We start from the raw sequence: 20234 nt of genomic DNA on the forward strand, positions 1-20234 counted from the left end.
TGCCGAGATCTTGGGATCATGGTAAATCTCGAGAAGTCCTCTCTGCTACCGACGCAACGACTGGAATATCTAGGCATGATACTAGACACCAATCTCCACAAAGCCTTTCCATCAGACAACAGGATAGCAAGGCTGAGGAGGGTCGCAGAACCTTTCCTCAGTCGGGAAGAGCTTCCAGCCCAATCATGGTTTAGTCTATTAGGCCACCTATCCTCCCTGGCACGTCTAGTTCCGAACGGCCACCTCAGGATAAGATCCCTACAGTGGTGGCTAAAGTCACGGTGAAATCAAGGATCTAATTCCCCGGACTCTCTGGTTCCTATAGGTTCAACGGAACGGACGGACCTCCGATGGTGGCTGAGCGACGACAACCTACGAAAGGGAGTGGACCTTCTCGTCCTTCCCCCGGATTTGACTCTGTTTTCGGACGTGTCTAAAGAAGGGTGGGGGCCCACATTCAGAACCAAAGGATCTCAGGCCTTTGGTCAGAATCAGAAAGGTACCTTCACATCAACCTGCTAGAGATGAAGGCCGTATATCTGTCCCTTCAACAGTTCCAACGGACCCTGGCGGGCCACTCTGTGGTGGTGATGAGCGACAACACCAGGGTAGTGGCTTATATAAACAAGCAGGGAGGTACCTTTTCTCAACAGCTATCCCATCTTGCAGTAGAGATTCTGAGATGGTCCGAAATCCACTCGATAACACTTTCGGCTCGCCTCATTCCTGGCAAGAGGAATGTGCTCGCCGACAGTCTGAGCAGAGCGACGCAGATAGTGAGTACCGAGTGGTCTTTGGATCCTCAGATAGCCAACAAAGTCCTGACTTTGTGGGGTTCCCTGACAGTGGACCTGTTCGTGACAGCCTTGAACTTCAAGCTGCCCCGTTACTGCTCTCCAGTCCCGGACCCCAAGGCTCTGGCAAGATGCCTTTCAACAGAGGTGGGACAACATCAACGTGTATGCTTTCTCACTCTCTGTCTGATGAGAAGGGTGCTCAACAAGACCAGACTTTCGGTCAATCTTTCGATGACTCTCATAGCTCCGCTATGGCATCACGCGGAATGGTTCGCGGACCTTCTGCAACTCCTGACGGAGCTTCCGAGAGAGCTACCCCCACGACACTAGCTACTCAGACAAGCACACTGTAACATCTTCCACAAGGCCGTAGCCTCGCTTCGGCTTCACGCCTGGAGACTATCCAGCGTCTCCTCACGGAGAGAGGATTTTCGCAACAGGTTGCGGACAGGATGTCCCGTCACCTAAGCAAATCCTCCGTCGGAGTCTACCAGGCGAAGTGGAGAGTCTTCTGTGGTTGGTGTCGTGGGAGGGGTATCTCTCCACTCAATGCCACTATTCCAGCAATAGCGGAGTTTCTAGTGTATTTACGAGAGGAAATGCGCCTTTCTGTCTCGGCGGTGAAAGGCTATCGCTCAGCCTTAAGCTTAGCCCTCAGGCTGAAAGGAGTGGACATTTCCTCTTCGTTAGAACTTTCCCTACTCATACGTAGCTATGAGCTTACCTGCCCTCAGTCGGAAGTAAGACCTCCTCCTTGGAACGTGGTTCAGGTCCTCAGGGCTCTGAAGAGAGCTCCGTTTGAACCATTACGCCAGGCCTCTGATCGCCACCTGACGTGGAAGACGGCTTTCCTACTCGCTTTGGCCTCGGCCAAGCGAGTAAGCGAACTTCATGGTCTTTCCTATGACGTCGCCCATTCAAGGGGATGGGGGGGAGGTAACGTTCAGGTTCGTCCCTGAGTTTGTTGCCAAGACTCAGAACCCTGGAGTGGCGGACCCACGGTTTGACTCTTTCAGGGTGACGAGTCTATGTTCTGTAACAAGTGACCTAGACCATCTGTTATTATGCCCAGTGAGGAGTCTGAGGCGGTACTTGAAAAGAACAGCTGCAGTCCGTCCTCTTGTGCAAGCTTTATTCGTAAGCACAGGTAGGACGAAGAGGAGGGTTACCAAGAATACCATCTCGGCCTATATTCGGAAGGTTATTTACCATGCCTTGAATCCTGACCCTCTTCCGTCACATCGCCCTAGAGCGCACGATGTCAGGGGCATCGCTACGTCCCTGGCCTTCAAGAGAAGTTTCTCGGTGACGCAGGTCTTGCAAGCTGGGGTCTGGAAGCGTCAAACGACCTTCACAGCCCACTACATGCAGGACGTGACCCACAGGAGCCTCGATACCTTCTCTATTGGCCCTCTGGTGGCTGCACAACAGCTGGTCTAACCTCAGGCTCCTTATTGGACAGGTAGCTGAAGGTTGGGGGCATTGTTACCCGGTTTTAGTCTGCGTGAATGAATGAGTATGTCTGGCCCTTACTTCTTTCTTCATTCTCCCCTCCCTTGAGGAAAGCAGCATCCTGGTCTCTGCATAGCTGACCTCAACCTCTGCAGGTAAACCATGCTCCCTTGTGCTCCTAGTATTAGCATTAATACTGTTTACGTCCCCCATACCCTGACGAGGTGGTATTGGGAACGTCTTAGCCTAGATTTCCATCTAAAGAACTCCAGGTCTCAACTTCCTAGGACGAGTCACCTTCTTCCACACACAAGCTTATGTAGGCCGCACAATCGTTACTAACAACGAACGTGCGAAGTGCAGGGACTCCCTTTCCTGAGTGCTATCCACTCGGTTTTCGAGTCCTCGGGTAAAGCCAAAGCCAGTAAGGCTGGGGACTTTCCACCCTTCCTAAGGGGTAAGTCACCCCATGTAAATAGCGGGGTTTGTATTTCAGTTATGGAACAAATGACAAATTCGGAGATAATTTGTATTTTTCCTAACCATACAAACCTTAGCTATTTACACATATTTGCCCGCCAGCCCTGTCCCCCAAGACAAGTCCTACCTCTAAGTGAAGTGAGATAACTCACCAGTGTGGGGGGGGGGTAGCAAGCTACCCCTTCCCTACCCCCTGCTAACCAGCGCGGGGTAGTTAACCCTCGTTAAAAATCTAATGGCTCGTCATTTCAGCTACGCCGAAAGTAATACCCTATGTAAATAGCTAAGGTTTGTATGGTTAGGAAAAATACAAATTATCTCCGAATTTGTCATTTTACCTGCGCGCCCACGATCTCCTGCGCGAGTAGCGCGCAAGCGCTCTCCTGTGGTGGACCAGTCTACAGAGTCAACGCACCAGTGATCACCTGCTGAGTCTCACCGTAGACCTTCTGCTCGCCATCGCTCTCCAAGTCATTGAAAAAGCCTTGGCCCCAGATCCTCCTCCGGCTCGTTGACCTAGATCCCATGGTGTTAAGAGAATCAGTACTTTCTTGGCATTCAAGCGCAAGTTTTCCGTGTTGCAAGTTCTCCAAGCAGGTGTGTGGAAGAGACAGACTACCCTCATAGCCCATTACTTAAAAGACGTGACCTACAGGAGACTGGATACGTTCACTATCTGTCCTTTGGCGGCTGCTAAACAAGTGGTTTAAGATACCGCAGGCTCCTTGATGGACAAGTAGCAGTTGGTTGAGGGCATTGGTTACCCGAGTTAAGACAGGGATGAATGAGAAGCATTCCTTCATCTTCCCTCTCTTGGGGTACAGCGCCATGGGTCCCTCTGCAAGCTGGCTTCAACCTCTGCAGTTAATTATCACTTCCCTTGTGTAACCTAGTATAAGTTATAAAATTGTTATACTGTGCACGTCCCCATTGCTTTCTGCGTGGGAGCAATGGGATACATCTTGTTTTTCCTATATAAACTCGATGACGTTCATACAAACAACAACCTCTATTTTACTGCATTGCACAGGTTGCGAGTATACTCACTTTGTATATTTCAGCGAGGTGTCAAAGTTTTCTCTAGTTCGCAGTCATATACTGTACTAGGTAATGTCTATGCCAGATCTTGGACTTCCACCCACCTAAAGGTAAACCATCCACATAAATAACCGAAGGTTTGTTAGTATGGGAACAAATGACAAATTAAGAGATAACTTGTATTTTTCCCTAACTGATACAAACCTGGTGTTATTTATGTAAATTTGACCGCCATCACCTGTTCCCCCTCAATAAAAAAGTTAGGTCTCACTGCTGTGAGAGTATTTTTGGCCTCAGGCCATGTCGTCCTGATGGAAGTTCCTTCATTAGTAGCTTCCTAGATATATTTGACTACAGTGATATATCCCAGAGAATTTACCAAAGGTATCCAGAATTCTAACTCCTGGAGCGAATACAGTATCCCTTAAGATTCTAAGAAGGGATATCGCGTAATATCAGAGGACGTATTCTTGACATGTTGCATAGCTATCTACACCCCTAATAGCGTTTTCGCTTCGAGGGGGAAAAGTGGCAAGAATATAGGATAGTCGTTAAAAAGGCGATGCTCCTATCGCACGGTAAATAGTGCGCCAAATCGCCACCGCGCGACGCCACCAAGCTATTCTTTCTCCCGTAGCTTTGCTGACTGTTGTTATCCTGTGTTATCTCTCGTTGTTTTGGAGTTTTTTAGTCGCTATGATGTCTTCACCAGCCTCATCTGCTTCTGGAAAGTTAAGTAACATCTTTGAATTGTGTAAATGTAAGCTCTTGCCAGTTTGACCCTTCGTTTGAGATCGTAATTAACGTAACGAGCTGTTGCCAGCCGGATGGCGTCATGGACGCAGTCGTTCTTTCTTGTACATTTAGTTAGCCAGAACGATATTCCCGTCATTATTGCTTTAATAACTTTAGCTATTTAGAATTTTAGCTAGGGATTTTTATATTATGTCATTGTTGTCGTGGATTTGGCTACAGTATTTATTTCGAGCCTCACGAGTGCTAGGCTTCCTAGCCTAGGCACCTACACACTTCATGCATGATATAACCTTCCTGGTAAAGTTTTATTGAAGCTCAGGCAATATTTTATACAATAAAGATGTTACTGCATAAAATTTTCCTCTTCCAAGATAGTATACGAGAGAGTTTCGGTGAACGATTCTTAATAGGGGCTTTAGTATACTTTCATACATATCCCCATTGCTCTTGTATTGTCTTTTAAGGGGAGACTGACACCTCCTATACCTTTTAAGCCGATACTAATCTCCTGGTGAGATTTAAGAGCAATTCCCCTTCCCTCTGATTAGCCTAGGCTACCCTCAGTTAGTTTTGCCGTGAACTGAGTTCTGGCAAATCTTTACTGGGGTGTTCCGTTTCTTTCTCTTAACCACTGAGTCGGTTTTTGAGTTTAGAACGGGACATCAGAGTAGTTTGTCTGTGTTAGACACCTTACTGTCTTGGTGAGATGATTTCCCAAGTCAGGTTAGGTTGTCTTTTCAGGAGACTTGACCTCCCTAGACCATACTTGGAGGTTTTATATGACAATTCCTCCTTTCAGGGTCTAGCAGACAGTCCTGTGCTGGTAGTTCTTAGACTGAAGAAATTATTTCTTCACTGTCTAGATCTCTGGTACGAGATTCTGTTCTCTTGATTAGCTGCATCCTGTGTGCTGTTTTCTCACTTGGCTAACCCGACCTGAGGAAATGATTTCCCCTACTTGAGGTTACCTTATGAGATCAGAATCCTTCAGGTTAGGTAATATCTTCGGGTATTATCTCACATATAGGACCCTTACTCCTTCCCCGCTGTCTCTTTTGTGTTGGCTGAGCCATCACCCTCCTTGGCTGTTGTTCTACATTTGACCCTATGGGTAACCTGATGATCTGGCCTGAGGTTTCCTGTCTGCTGTCGGCTGAGCCGGCTGCCAGCAGGTACCCTCATATTCTTTAGAGTGTTCTTCAGTCCTCCCTTGGACTGCCTTCCATATTCCATATGAATGGGATATGACGGGGTGGAAGCCCAAATATAATTCCCCCTTCCACTTGAACCCTCATTCTGGATGTAGGCCGGCAAGGCTGAGCCTTTGCCTTCCTCCATCCTCTCTCTTTTTCTCTGCCTTTCCCTTTCTGGGCCGGCCGTCGGCGGCTAGTAGCTGCTGGCGGCCATGTTGGGTGTCTGTCGGCCGGCATTGCTCTGCAACCACTTGCCGTGGGTGCCGTTGATCGACGACCTAACGACAATAGACTTACCATGACCGGCCGCCGGCAGCTAAGTTGTCGGCCAGCAGGCGGCCAACCCAAGTATGGACTGTTGCCGCCGGGTCCTGCTTGATAGAGGGATCCTTCGGCTGCCTGCCGGCAGAGATGCTGCCGGCGACCTACCGCCAGAACAGGCCGGCATGTGCCGGCGGGCCCGGCATGTGCCGGCAGGCCCAGCATATGGCGGCAGGCCCAGCAGGACTGGCTGCATGCTGCCTACAGTCAGTTCTGTAGCCCAAAAGTTTTTCCAACCTATAAGGTGCTTCATGGGCAGCCTATTGTGAGACCATCACATTAAGAGAGCTATTCTCTCTACCAATTAATGGTTGTCAACCATTATTAATATCCCCAATATTGAACCTAGAAGATTGTGTTGAAACACTTATCAAAGGATATCATCTTCCTCTAAATTCATGAAGAATTTAGTGTTCAGTATCGGAGGAGGTCATAGCAATGGGCTGGACAGGAAACACATGTAGGTGTCTTTCCTATTTTCTAGCTTACTCTATCCAAGCTAAATAATATTAAGAATATGTATGTTGAAATATGAGAATTTCACCAAATACTTATATGCTTTTCTTTCTTTACAGGAGAAGCATCCCGAGTGCGGGAACAACTTTTGCAGGGTCCGCAGCAAGAACTTCTGCGGCCATGATGTGTTATTGTTATTATTATTATTACTATCCAAGCTACAACCCTAGTTGGAAAAGCAAGATGCTATGAGCCCAGGGGCTCCAATAGGGAAAAATAGCCCAGTGAGGAAAGGAAATAAGGAAATAAATAAATGAAGAGAATAAATTAACAATAAATCATTCTAAAAAAAGTAACAACGTCAAAAACAGATATGTCACATATAAACTATTAACAACATCAAAAACAGATATGTCATATATAAACTATTAACAACGTTCAAAACAGATATGTCATATATAAACTATAAAAAGACTCATGTCCGCCTGGTCAACAAAAAAGCATTTGCTCCAACTTTGAACTTTTGAAGTTCTACTGATTCAACTACCCGATTAGGAAGATCATTCCACAACTTGGTAACAGCTGGAATGAAACTTCTAGAGTATTGCGTAGTATTGAGCCTCATGATGGAGAAGGCCTGGCTATTAGAATTAACTGCCTGCCTAGTATTACGAACAGGATAAAATTGTCTAGGAAGATCTAAATGTAAAGGATGGTCAGAGTTATAAAAAATCTTATGCAACATGCATAAAGAACTAATTGAACGGTGGTGTCAGAGATTAATATCTAGATTAGGAATAAGAAATTTAATAGACCGTAAGTTTCTGTCCAACAAATTAAGATGAGAATCAGCAGCTGAGGACCAGACGGGAGAACAATACTCAAAGCAAGGTAGAATGAAAGAAATAAAACACTTCTTCAGAATAGATTGATCACCCAAAATCTTAAAAGACTTTTTCAATAAGCCAATTTTTTGTGCAATTGAAGAGACACAGACCTTATATGTTTCTCAAAAGTAAATTTGCTGTCGAGAATCACACCTAAAATTTTGAAAGTCATACAAATTTAAAGAAACATTATCAATACTGAGATCCGGATGTTGAGGAGCCACCGTCCTTGACCTACTTACAATCATATTTGAGTTTTGTTAGGATTCAACTTCATACCCCATAATTTGCACCATGCACTAATTTTAGCTGAATCTCTATTAAGGGATTCACCAACCCCAAATCTACATTCGGGGGATGGAATTGATGCAAAGAGAGTAGCATCATCTGCATATGCAACAAGCTTGTTTTCTAGGCCAAACCACGTGTCATGTGTATATAGTATGAAAAGTAATGGGCCAAGAACACTACCCTGTGGAACACCGGATATTACATTCCTATACTCACTATGGTGCCCGTCAACAACAACTCTTTGAGATCTATTACTTAAAAAATCAATGATAATGCTAAGAAACGACCCACCCACTCCCAACTGTTTCAGTTTGAAAACAAGGGCCTCATGATTAACACAGTCAAAGGCAGCACTAAAATCAAGGCCAATCATACGATGCGCAGTCACCAAGGGGGCTCTCAAGTACTGGGACCCACAGGTATGTACCGTTTGTGATAAACTTGTAAAAGAGGCTTTTGATGATCAAAAGTCTACCGAGTCAAGGGATGCAGCAAGGGACACGCTGCATAAATGGGTCAGGGGTTTTCAGAAGAACACCTCTGGCCCATACCTTCCTAATGAGAGGATGAGGGACTGTCTTTTCCCTAGGGCATCTGCGGATGCAATCATTCCCCAGGCTCAACCTGAGATTCCCCTAGTACAGATTCCGATAGAATCTGTGGTTTCGGATGCATTGAAGGACATCCAACTAGAAGACATGTCGGTTGTCTCGGAGGAGACTGAGAACAATCTCCTAGTGGACGAACTGGATAAGGAGGATGACGTACCTCCTGAAGCTGAAGTCGAAAAAACCGAAACGATTTCGGTGTCATCTGCCGCTGCGACTGAACCAGTGCCTTCGACTTCCTCACCTGCCCCCCAGTTAGATTCCATCACGAGTACGTTGCACTCGCTGTTGTCCATGTTGCAGGACATACAGAAGAAATCCTCGAGAAAGAAGCTTCTCTTCGGACGGAAATGCATCAACTAGTTGCAACGCGTTTAGCCCCGAAGAAGCTAAACGTCAAGGATCTCCCTGCTTTCTCTGACGTCAACCCCTGGAGATATGCAGAGCATATGCCAATGTCAGGGGGGAAGATCTTCCTCTCAGAGAAACTGGGCACTGTCCCAGTAGAGGAAATAGAGTTTTGGCCTAGCAAAGGGGCCTATCCGGATTGCTATGTCCGTCCGAGGACGGAACCTGCATCCAAAGAGGAGACAGAGCCGAAGGAGACCATTGTTCTCGAACTCGCTAAGGTTCAGGCCTTATATACAACCACTTTGAAAGAGAGGGCCTTTACTAGCTCCAAGGTGCCGGCTCTCAGCAAAAGACACCCGTCTTTCATTGCTGACTCCAAATGTGCTTTCCACTTTATGGACAAGGGGATAAAGGCTGCTTTAAAGGCAGTCGAGGCAGGGAAGCCGTGCCCTACACTTGAGGAGTGTAGACCCTTTTCCCTCGTCTTTCCATCATATGATAAAGACTGGAAGGATGTCCACAACACCTTCACAGTCAGGAAGCTGGAGGCAGATATCGCCGGACGACAGTTCGTCGAAGACCTCCCAAAGTTGTCAGACTTTCTCCTGCGCAGGGAACAGGAGACAAAAGAACGTCTTGCTGCTTCTATGTCTTTGCAGACTGGGCTAGAGACAATGGCAAGCATCCCGGACACCCCAGACATGTACGTGGTCTTTGCCAAATCTCATTTGGCGACAGTTACTAAAGACCTGTACAATTTTATTAAAGCCCGAAGAGCTTGTTGAGAGTTCGTGTTCGCCTCGGTTGCGGTGAGGCACAAACCAAGGAAGCTAATAGCTTCCAATATCTGGGGAAAAGACCTCTTCCCAAATGAAGTGGTTAAAGAGTTTGTGGACAAAGCCACAACGGAGAACAGGAATCTCCTCTCCAAGTGGGGCTTGTCCTCTAAAAGAAAATCTTCCGCTGATGAGGCGCCCCAGCCGAAGAATAAATCAAAACGACCAAGAGTGCCCTCTCGGCCAAAACAACAGCAACAGCTTCCCATGGCCACGGTGCCCCAGACAGTGGCACAACCAACCACCACCTTCTAACTGGTGCCCCAAACATTGGCGACCCAGTCACCTGTGTTCACCCCAGTTTTTGAAAGGCAATCGACAACCTTTAGGCCGAAGTCTCGAGGTTCCTTTTGAGAAGCCTCTAGACGCCCCTTCAGAGATAGGGGCAACAAAGGTGGACGTGGCCAAGGAGGTAAGTCCTCCAACCAGCACTAAAAGTGAGATGCTACCGGTAGGAGGGAGACTTCTCCTATTCCGGGATCGTTGGACCTTCGATCCCTGGGCCCACAGCCTAATCAAGAACGGACTAGGGTGGAGTTGGAACACAACTCCACCAAACTTCCCTCGATTCTTCCAACACTCAACCCCCCATACTGGAAGAATATGTTCAGGAGCTCCTGAACAAAAGAGTTGTAAGGAAAGCGAAGTCCATCAAATTCCAGAGAAGGCTATTTTGTGTTCCCAAGAAGGATTCGGAAAAGCTCAGAGTCATTCTGGACTTATCACCACTCAACAAGTTCATAGTGAACTACAAGTTCAGAATGCTGACGCTTCAACACATAAGGACCCTTTTGCCCAAACGGGCATACACAGTCTCCATAGACATGACGGATGCGTACTGGCATGTTCCAATCAACCGTCAAGTTTCTCCCTACCTAGGGTTCAAACTACAGAAAAGAAAGTACGTTTTCAGAGCCGTGCCCTTCGGTCTAAACATAGCTCCAAGGTATTCACCAAGCTTGCGAATGCAGTCATTCATCAACTACGCCTAAAGGGTATTCAGGTGGTAGCCTACCTGGACTACTGGCTGGTGTGGGCAGCATCCGAGGAAGAGTGCATGCAAGCCACCAAGGAAGTGATCCAGTTCCTGGAACACTTAGGATTCAAGATCAACTTGGGAAAGTCTCGACTATCTCCAGCTCAGAGGTTCCAGTGGCTGGGCGTTCACTGGGACTTACAGTCACACTGCCTTTCCATTCCATCAAAGAAGAGGAAAGAGATAGCAGGATCTGTCAAGAGACTCCTTCAATCCACCAGGATATCAAGAAGGCAACAGGAGAGAGTGTTGGGGTCCCTCCAGTTCGCCTCGGTGACAGATCCAGTATTGAGAGCACAATTAAAAGATGCATCAGGAGTTTGGAGAAAATACGCATCAAACACTCGAAGAGATTTACAAAGACCAATACCAAATCGTCTGCGATCACTACTCAAGCCATGGTCGGAAGCCAAGACTATAAAGAAGAGGGTACCCTTGCAACCACCTCCTCCGTCAGTCACCGTTCACACGGATGCCTCAAAAGAAGGGTGGGGAGGCCACTCTCATCATCGGAAAGTCCAAGGAACCTGGTCTCCCCTCTTCAAAACCTTCCACATCAACTTTCTGGAAGCCATGGCAGTTTTCCTCTCACTGAAGAAACTGAAACTTTGCTGCACAATCTACATCTGTCTGGTTCCAGACAGCAAGGTTGTAATGAGATGACTAAACCAACAAGGTTCGAGATCGCCTCAGATAGATGCCTAAACCGACAAGGTTCGAGATCGCCTCAAATAGATGCCTAAACCGACAAGGTTCGAGATCGCCTCAAATAAATCAAGTGATACTGGCCATCCTCCGACTAGCGGAGAAGAAGAGATGGCACTTGTCAGCAGTCCACCTTCAAGGATTCCGCAATGTTACAGTGGACGCTCTATCCAGGGTAAACACGATAGAGTCAGAATGGTCCCTAGACGCAAGATCATTCTCCTTCATCTTACGCAAAGTCCCAGGCCTGCAGATAGACCTCTTCGCAACGAGCGACAAGAAGAAGCTACCCCGGTATGTAGCCCCGTACGAAGACCCTTTAGTGGAAGCATTGGATGCAATGTCCATAGATTGGAACAGATGGTCCAGGATCTACATGTTCCCTCCAACCAACCTTCTTCTGAAAGTCCTCAACAAACTGAGATCCTTTCAAGGGACAGCAGCAATAGTGGCTCACAAGTGGCCCAACAGTGTTTGGTTCCCTCTGGTAACGGAACTACGCCTGAAGCTGATCCCGTTGCCGGACCCAGTTCTGACTCAACAAGTGGCAGAAATTGACTGTCTCAGCTTCACAGAAAACCCAGAACCTTTATCTCATGATTTTCTCGCCTTAGCAGTCAAGAAAAGGTTTGAAATTTCTAGGGACAGTATTAACTTCTTAGAAGAATACAAGTCAAAGTCAACAAAAAGACAATATGAGTCTTCCTGGAAGAAATGGGTTGCCTTTGTCAAATCGAAGAAATCTAAGGAGATTTCTACGGATTTCTGTTTGTCCTTCTTCATCCATCTCCATGAACAAGGTTTAGTAGCCAATGCGATTACTACGTGTAAATCTGCCCTAGCCAGACCAGTGCTTTATGCCTTCCAGGTAGACTTTTCTAACGAAATCTTCAAGACTCCTAAAGCCTGCGCTAAACTTCGGCGCGCAGCCCCTCCAAAGCCTATTTCATGGTCTTTGGTTAAGGTTGTTCACTTAGCATCAACTCTGAACAATGAAGATTGCTCACTAAAAGACTTGACTCAAAAGGTGATATTCTTATTTGCACTAGCCTCAGGAGCCAGAGTTAGCGAAATAGTGGCCCTCTCGAGGGATGATGGCCACATCCAGTTCACAGACTGCGGAGAACTGAACCTCTTTCCGGACCCGACGTTTCTCGCCAAGAATGAGCTGCCCACTAAGAGATGGGGTCCCTGGAGAATCTGCCCTCTGAAGGAAGAAGCATCCCTCTGCCCAGTGGAATGCCTAAAGGTCTATCTTCGTAGAACTTCAGACTTTAAGGGAGGTCATCTTTTCAGGGGAGAGACTTCAGGTTCAACGTTATCCTTGAAACAGATAAGGGCGAAAATCACCTATTTCATACGCAGAGCGGATCCAGACAGTACACCCGCAGGTCATGATCCGAGAAAAGTTGCCTCATCTCTGAATTTCTTTCAGACGATGTCGTTTGAAAACCTTCGTGCTTATACTGGATGGAAGTCATCTAGAGTATTCTTCAAACACTATGCGAAGTAATTACAAGAAATAAAATTCCATGTGGTGGCGGCAGGCAGTGTAATAAAACCTGCCGCTTGATTACTGCGAAGAACAGTGCACTATTCGGGACTTTTAGTGAAGGGTGTATATGATAGACTCTCAAGGTATATCATGTTAAGTGTTATGTCTATTAAGGGCACTACAGACTGTTCTAACTACACAGGTGACATTAAGCATAATAGATTAACACAAGTGCCATGCATACTTATATGCACAGTGTTCCTAGTAACTACAGAATTCATAGTGAAATATACATATTTCCATAGAGTGGCTAGCGTTTCCTTTTCAGGTGAAACTTATTATTTTCTGTTATTACTATTTATGCTTTTATGCAGAATTGTTCAGCGTAATATGTAATTGATTACAACCATGATTTCTAATTTTATTGTAATAAATAATAGAAGGAATCTTTGAGTCTCTTCCTCCTCAAATATTCTAGATTAAGAATAAAGTCAGAGCATCTTGATTCTATTAATATTTAAGTAAAATATTGGGATCTAAGGTTATTATCGTTCCAAGCAAACAGGTAAGAATTGATAGTACTAACTGTTTATCTTACTGAATTAAGGTTTCCTACACGTATACAAACCTGTCTGTCTCTAACATCCAGACCCGGGAGGTATCAGTAACCTATACAGATTAATACCATCTAAGTACAAACTATGCTTTACGTGTATGACGACACTAATATACAAACTGTTTGCTAGATTGTTCCTTGAACTCACAATCCTCGGGTTTTTTCCTAGAGTCTACTCAAACTCTTCCCTATAGGGGGCAGGAAGCACTGACATATTCTATGATCAGTTGAATGATGTATAACGGTAACATCAAGTGTCTCTAGGTCCAGAAGACCAAAAGGAAAATTTATCTCGAGATATACGACACTATTGAAAATCCACAGATACATTAATGCTCTGGTAAACTTCCATCAGGACGACATGGCCTGAGCCCAAAAAACGGATTTTGAGCGAAGCGAAAAATCTATTTTTGGGTGAGGTAGCCATGTCGTCCTGATGGACCCACCCTCTTTTTGACAAAAAGGATAATGAATCCCTCCCTATGGTACTGTATCTGCAACACCTACAAAGCTACAAAGAATGGCTTGGTGGCGCCGCGCGGTGGCGATTTGGCGCACTATTTTCAGTACGATAGGAGCATCGCCTTTTTAACGACTCTCCTATATTCTTGCTACTTTTCCCCCTCGAAGCGAAAACGCTATTAGGGGTGTAGATACCTATGCAACATGTCAAGAATACGTCCTCTGGTATTACGTGATATCCCTTCTTAGAATCTTAAGGGATATTCGCTCCAGGTGTTAGAATTCTGGATACCTTTGGTAAATACTCTGGGATATATCACTGTAGTCAAATATATCTAGGAAGCTACTGATGAAGGAACTTCCATCAGGACGACATGGCTACCTCACCCAAAAATAGATTTTTCGCTTTGCTCAAAATCCGTTATATAGAGGCTTCTGCGTACCCCCCAGCCACCCGCAGCCTACCCGCTCAAGTGGTAAGGCAGGGTTGCCTCCTCGCAATGAAAGTCTAATGGCTACCTCCAGCTGCCGCTGAAAGAATATCCACATAAATAACTCCAGGTTTGTATTTGTTAGGGAAAAATACAAATTATCTCGGAATTTTTCATATTTATGTTTGTAACGGTAGGAAATATAAATTATTTCCAAATTTGTACTATTACTTTAATTTTGATGTTTGTATTGTACTGTATCTTATTTGTTTCTGTACCCATATTAACTTACAGCCAGTTGTTAGGATCATAACCTGGTTGTGGTCAGGCTATCTCTTTTGTTATACCTAAAGCAGACTTTTGAACAGGGATGTAGGCACTTATGCATGGAAGTTAAAAAGAGGGCACTGTACTTTATAAATGTTTACTGTGAATACTTTTTGTGTATCTGTATTTAACTTTTTTAATCCATTTATAAGTGTACAATACTGTACTGCCCATGTTTCCCTGTTTTTATATAAATTTATTTTCAGTTTATGAAGCTGTACAGTGTAGTACACGAAGCTTTACAGTGTAGTACACCATGAATTATCCTCTGAATTCTTTCATTTTTAGGCATGGGGACACATCAAGGTGCAGGCATCAGACGACAAGCAGTGTAGATATTGAGCAAAATGTAAATCTTAAGGTGATAAGTTATGATGATACTGTAAGGAGACTTGACCACTACTATGGCATTGGTAAGTTTTAGAGCTATTTAATAGACTTAATGTTCAATCATATTCCAAAGTACACTCACCTACAAAAATATTGCTACCTTTCTCAAAATGTTTAGACATCTCGTAAGAATAATCATGAAAAAGGCGTATCTGGCAACTTTTTTCTGGGCAGGGTTTAATCAGTGCAAGAGAATCCGCGTTGAGTGTGTACGCATTCCACGCACTAGCTCTACTCAAAGTTACTCTCTCTCTGGACTCCCCCTCTTACTTTTAAATATAGAATAGAAGCATTAAATAGGTAATTGTTCCGTAACTGAAATACAAACCACGCTATTTTATATGGGTATTACTTTCGGCGTAGCTGAAATGACGAGTCATTAAAAATTTAACGAGGGTCTACTACCCCACCGCTCTCGCCCTCGCCTCTTTGACAGCCATTAATGCTTTTTGTCTTTTTACTTACTTTTTCTTATACTTGTAAATATATATAAACATTCTTCATGTTTATGTATATATATGTGTATAGTAATGTAGTACGTTTTCTTTTCAGTTTTTGTTCTATGTGTGTGATGTTCGACAATGACTCCTGCGTAGTGCAAGGCCACCACGGTTACACGTCATCGGGTACGGCCTCTCCCTCTTGGTCCATCGGTCGTTCCTTCGGCTTTTCCGTTAACTTGGCCGCTGTGGGGAATCGTCATCGCTGGACTTTCTTCATTCATCTATTATCTTCGCTGTTCCTCCTTTCCTACGGGAAACTTGGATTCTCAGCGAAGGGAATGGGGGAGTTTAGATTGACTACAATCTCTCTCTCTACTCGAGGTCGTTCAGCCCTTACTACTACGTACTATTACGGAAGCTCCTTTCCCGTTGCGGGTTGGGTTGCTATTCCGTTTATTTGTCTCAATTATTTTTAATGAAATCTAATTGTATATTTTAAATATAAAATTTACCTGCTGGTTATATAAAGAGCTGAAGTCTCCTGACGCCCTGGCAGAAATTCAAATTCTCGCGCTACCGAAGATACGGGCGGTGTATACCTGCACCCTAGCGGTAGTTCAGGTGGAACAACAACACACCTTTAGTTCTTCTTCTGCCCGCCTAGCTGGCTGTCATATTGAAGTTCACTCTCGTGGTTTTACTCTTTTGGGAAGTCGTTTGGTGATGTACAACGTTCTTTTCTGAGTTTAAGCCATCGTTAATTGTTTTCTCTTTATTCTAATCTTGAAATCTTTTTATTTGAGATTATCTTTATTAATATTTCCCTTATTTTTTGCTCATCGGTCTTTCACGTAACCGTTCAAAATGGCCGACTCCTCCCCTGCTATACGTAGGTGTGTTAGTGAAGGGTGTCGTACTCGACTTCCTAAAGGATCTATTGATCCTCATAATATTTGTGTGAAATGTAGGGGTAAATTTTGTTCATTTGATGATAGATGTAATAAGTGTCTTTCTTTAACGGATGATGATTTTGTAACATACGATCGTTATGTTAGGGAACCTACTATGAAAGACATGTTTACCGCTATTTTGACTCTTGGTGAGAAAGTCGAGTCCTTAGCGGCAGATAGAAATACGATTTTTTCTGAGTTAAAGGTACTGGAAAACCGTGATTCTGTCGGAACTGTGGAAAGTGTTTCGGTGTCTGAATTTAGTGTACCGAAAAGTCGTGAATCTCTCAGTAATGTGAAAAGTGTTTCTAATGTGTTTAGTGTTGTGGAGGGTGCGTCTGCACGATCTTGTCGTTCACCTAGCCTAAGACCTCTTTCGAGCTCTCGAACCCATGGGAGAAGTAATGTCGAACGGCTTAAGGGAACGGGAAGTGTCATCAATCGTGCAGACGTCCCGTCGAACGTTCCTGTTGCCGTAACTCAGGCCGTTCACCCTCATCGTAGGAAAGATGAGGTTCATGCGTTATCCCCGTCTTCCGATGAAGGGTCGGGTAGTGAGATCTGGCGTCGCGCGTCAAGACCGCTTAAACGGACGCGTGAAGTTACTCAGCGTCAGGAATCGCCTGTGCGTCCAGGATGTAGTTCGTGGGACCCACTGGAACGTTTCCGTTCTCCCATCGCTTGCACTCCGGCTAAGCGTCCAGATCACCGTATTCATGTTGATAAGATTCCTTCCGATTCAGACCTTGTTACGATTCATGCTCCTCCTCTTCCTTCGGATTGGCTTTCTTCTCCCGAAATACGCGGTGACGATGGAACGAATATTCCTTTAAGGAATTCTGAAGATCCTAAATGGTCTATGCTTGTGACTATGAAAGAACAACTCTCGTCGTTTATGGATTCTTTTCAACCAGGTGTTGGCAGTATGTCTGGGCGTCAGGCGTCAGACCAGTTTTTGCACAGGCGATCGATGGACTCTGGTGTTGACGAGTTATCGCTTAGGCGGTCTCCCATTCATAGTGTTCAACACCAGGTTGGTTTTGATGAGTCACGTCAGAGAAGTTTGGTTGAACGGTTTTCGTCTTCTGGTCGTGAGGAAGAATATTGGCGTCGGCAAGTGGACGCGACGCGTCAACGTTTTGAAGAAGTGGATCGCCCGCGTCAACAACTAGTGGACGCTTTGCGTCAAAACATCGATTCTCAGCGTCAACATCTTGACAGCTTTGATCGCTCGCGTCAACAGTTTTCGGACTCTACGCGTCCACTCAGTGATCTTCGGCAGTTGCCTTCTGAGTCCAAGCGTCAATCTGGTCAACAGCAGTCGGACTCTAAGCGATCTCGGCAGTTGTTAGTTTACGAAGAACGTCTACCCGTCCATGTTCCACGTCAATCAACTTCGACCTCTCCCCGTCAGTTGGATGCAGATGTTGACTTTTCAGGCAATCTCATCCAGACTTTGTTCCTTCAGTTCAGGCTGCAGCAGTTGCTGCACTGCCAAAAGACGAACTTGAGGAAAAGTCGGATGTGGACGAGCCTATAGAGGAAGTTTCTGCGAATGAGGAAGTGAAGCCTTATCAACATGCTGTTGATCTTCGTAAGTTTATGTTGATTCTTACTGGAATTTTTCCGAAGCAGTTTTCTCCTGTGGCCCCTCATTCTCCGCCTTTTGAGTTCATCTTAGGTTAAGCAACCAAAGTTCCAGTTTATACCAAGATGGTTCTTTCTCGGTCCTCTAAACGGGCCTTGAAATTAATGGGTTCCTGGTTGGACTCTAAGAAATCTTTTGGCAAAACGGCCTTTGCCTTTCCACCCGCAAGGTTGACTTCTAAATATAGTGTGTGGTACAAGACTGGTGAAGTGTTGGGCTTGAGTTTTCCTTCGTCTGCCCAAGGGGATTTCTCAAGTTTAGTGGATGCGTCTTGTCGTCTTGCCTTAAGGAAAACGAAGATTTGGTGATCTATTCCAGAGTTCGATCATTTGCTTAAGGGTCTTTTCAGGGCCTTCGAGGTGTTTAATTTCTTAGACTGGGCTCTGGGAGCTTTGAGTAAGAGGGTCTCAGATATGAAGGACACGGACACTAGTGGACTGGTTCATTTGATGTCCTGCTTGGACAAGGGTGTGAGGGATGGCTCCAACGAGTTAGCTGCCTTGTTCACGGCTGGAATCCTCAAGAAAAGGGCCACGATGTGCTATTTTACTCTCTGCAGGAGTGTCTCCCTACCAGAAAACGGGCCTTCTTTTCGCTCCTTTGGCTAATACCTTATTTCCGCAAGAGTTGGTAAGCGAAGTTGCCACTGCTCTCACTCAGAAGGCCACGCACGACTTAGTAACCAATACGACAAGAAAAGTTCTGCCTTCGACGTTTTCCTCTCGTAAGCCTAAGGAATCCTCTTCTGGTTTTCGACCTTATCAGTCCTTTCATGGGAAATCCTCTGGAAGGGGCTCTTTCAAACCAGAAGGAAGGAAACTTAGAGGCAGAGGAGGCAAGTCCGGCCGAGGTAAAGTCTGACTGCCCTTTCCTTCAGACAGCAGTGGGTGCCAGGTTGATTCACTTCTGGGAGGCTTGGGAGAGGAATACAAGATCCCCTTCCTGGCAAATCCTCCCTTAGTCACAGATCCGGTGGATCTTTCGCTCAAATACAGAGGGGGTCCGAAGAAGCAAGCCATGCGTCTTCAGATGTCTCTTTTATTAGAGAAGCAAGCAATAGAGGAAGTGCAGGATTTAACTTCTCCAGTTTTACAACCTCCTTTTCTTAGTACCCAAGAGTTCGGGAGAGTGGAGACCGGTTCTGGACGTAAGTGTTCTAAATGGTTACGTCCAAAATTCGACGTTCACTATGGAAACTCAGAAGACAATTCTGGCGGCTGTGAGGAAAGACGATTGGATGGTCTCTATAGATCTTCAGGATGCCTATTTCCACCTTCCGATTCATCCCAGCTGCAGACGTTATCTGAGGTTCATGGACGGAAACAAGGTCTTCCAATTCAGGATTTTTTGTTTTGGACTCTGCACGGCTCCTCTATTGTTTACCAAGATCATGCTGAATGTAGCAAGCATGCTGCATTCGAGGGGAATCAGAGCCTCTCTGTATCTGGACGATTGGCTGATAAGAGCCTCCTCAGCCGATTGTTGTTTGAAGGACCTAGAAATGACTTTGGATCTAACCAGAGAACTGGGCCTCCTGGTGAGCTCGAAAAAATTGCAACTGACTCCATCCCAGGAGATTCTTTATTTGGGGATGGAGATTCACAGTCGTAGTTTTTTGGCTTTTCCGTCTTCGGTGAGAATTCAGGCAGCCCTCCTAAAAGTCCAAACTTTCCTGAAGAGGGAACTTTGCTCCGTAAGAGATTGGATGAGCCTTCTGGGGACTCTCTCATCATTAGAGAAGTTCGTAACCCTGGGGAGGTTGCACTTGCGTCCTCTTCAGTTTCATCTCAATCGCCATTGGAAGAAAGGGGACAACCTCGACAGGGAATGCGTTCCCATCTCGATTTCCATCAAGTCTCATCTTCAATGGTGGTACAACGAACCCAGACTGAGAGAAGGCTTGTCTTTACTTCAGAAGAGCCCAGACCTCGCGTTGTGTTCCGACGCCTCAAACTCGGGGTGGGGAGCCACTCTAGAGAAGAAGGAGCTTTCGGGGACTTGGACTTTGGAGCAATCATCTCTCCACATCAACCAAAAGGAGCTTTTGGCTATTCATCTGGCTCTCATAGGCTTCGAGAAGCAGATCAGGGGCAAAGTAGTCCAAATCAATGCGGACAGCACGACAGCTCTGGCCTATATTGTGAAACAAGGCGGGACCCACTCTTGGTCTCTGTACGAGATTGCAAGACTTCTTCTCATATGGGCAGAGGAAAGGAAGGTGACTCTTTTGACTCGATTCATCCAGGGGTTCAACAATGTGAGCGC

General features: G+C 45.5%; 1 protein-coding gene across 3 annotated transcripts in view; it reads left to right on the top strand.

Annotated features, from left to right (window-relative positions):
• Positions 1-20234, top strand: part of LOC137643987 (probable phosphorylase b kinase regulatory subunit beta) — a 647361-nt gene that overhangs the window by 23742 nt on the left and 603385 nt on the right. For all 3 annotated transcript variants that reach the window (XM_068376819.1, XM_068376818.1, XM_068376820.1), the window contains exon 2: positions 14827-14951. In XM_068376819.1, coding sequence (XP_068232920.1) covers positions 14827-14951 — 125 coding nt within the window. The remainder of the gene's footprint in view (positions 1-14826; positions 14952-20234) is intronic.

The sequence above is a fragment of the Palaemon carinicauda genome, chromosome 7 (genome assembly GCF_036898095.1).
Source record: "Palaemon carinicauda isolate YSFRI2023 chromosome 7, ASM3689809v2, whole genome shotgun sequence".
Classification (NCBI taxonomy): Eukaryota; Metazoa; Arthropoda; class Malacostraca; order Decapoda; family Palaemonidae; genus Palaemon; species Palaemon carinicauda.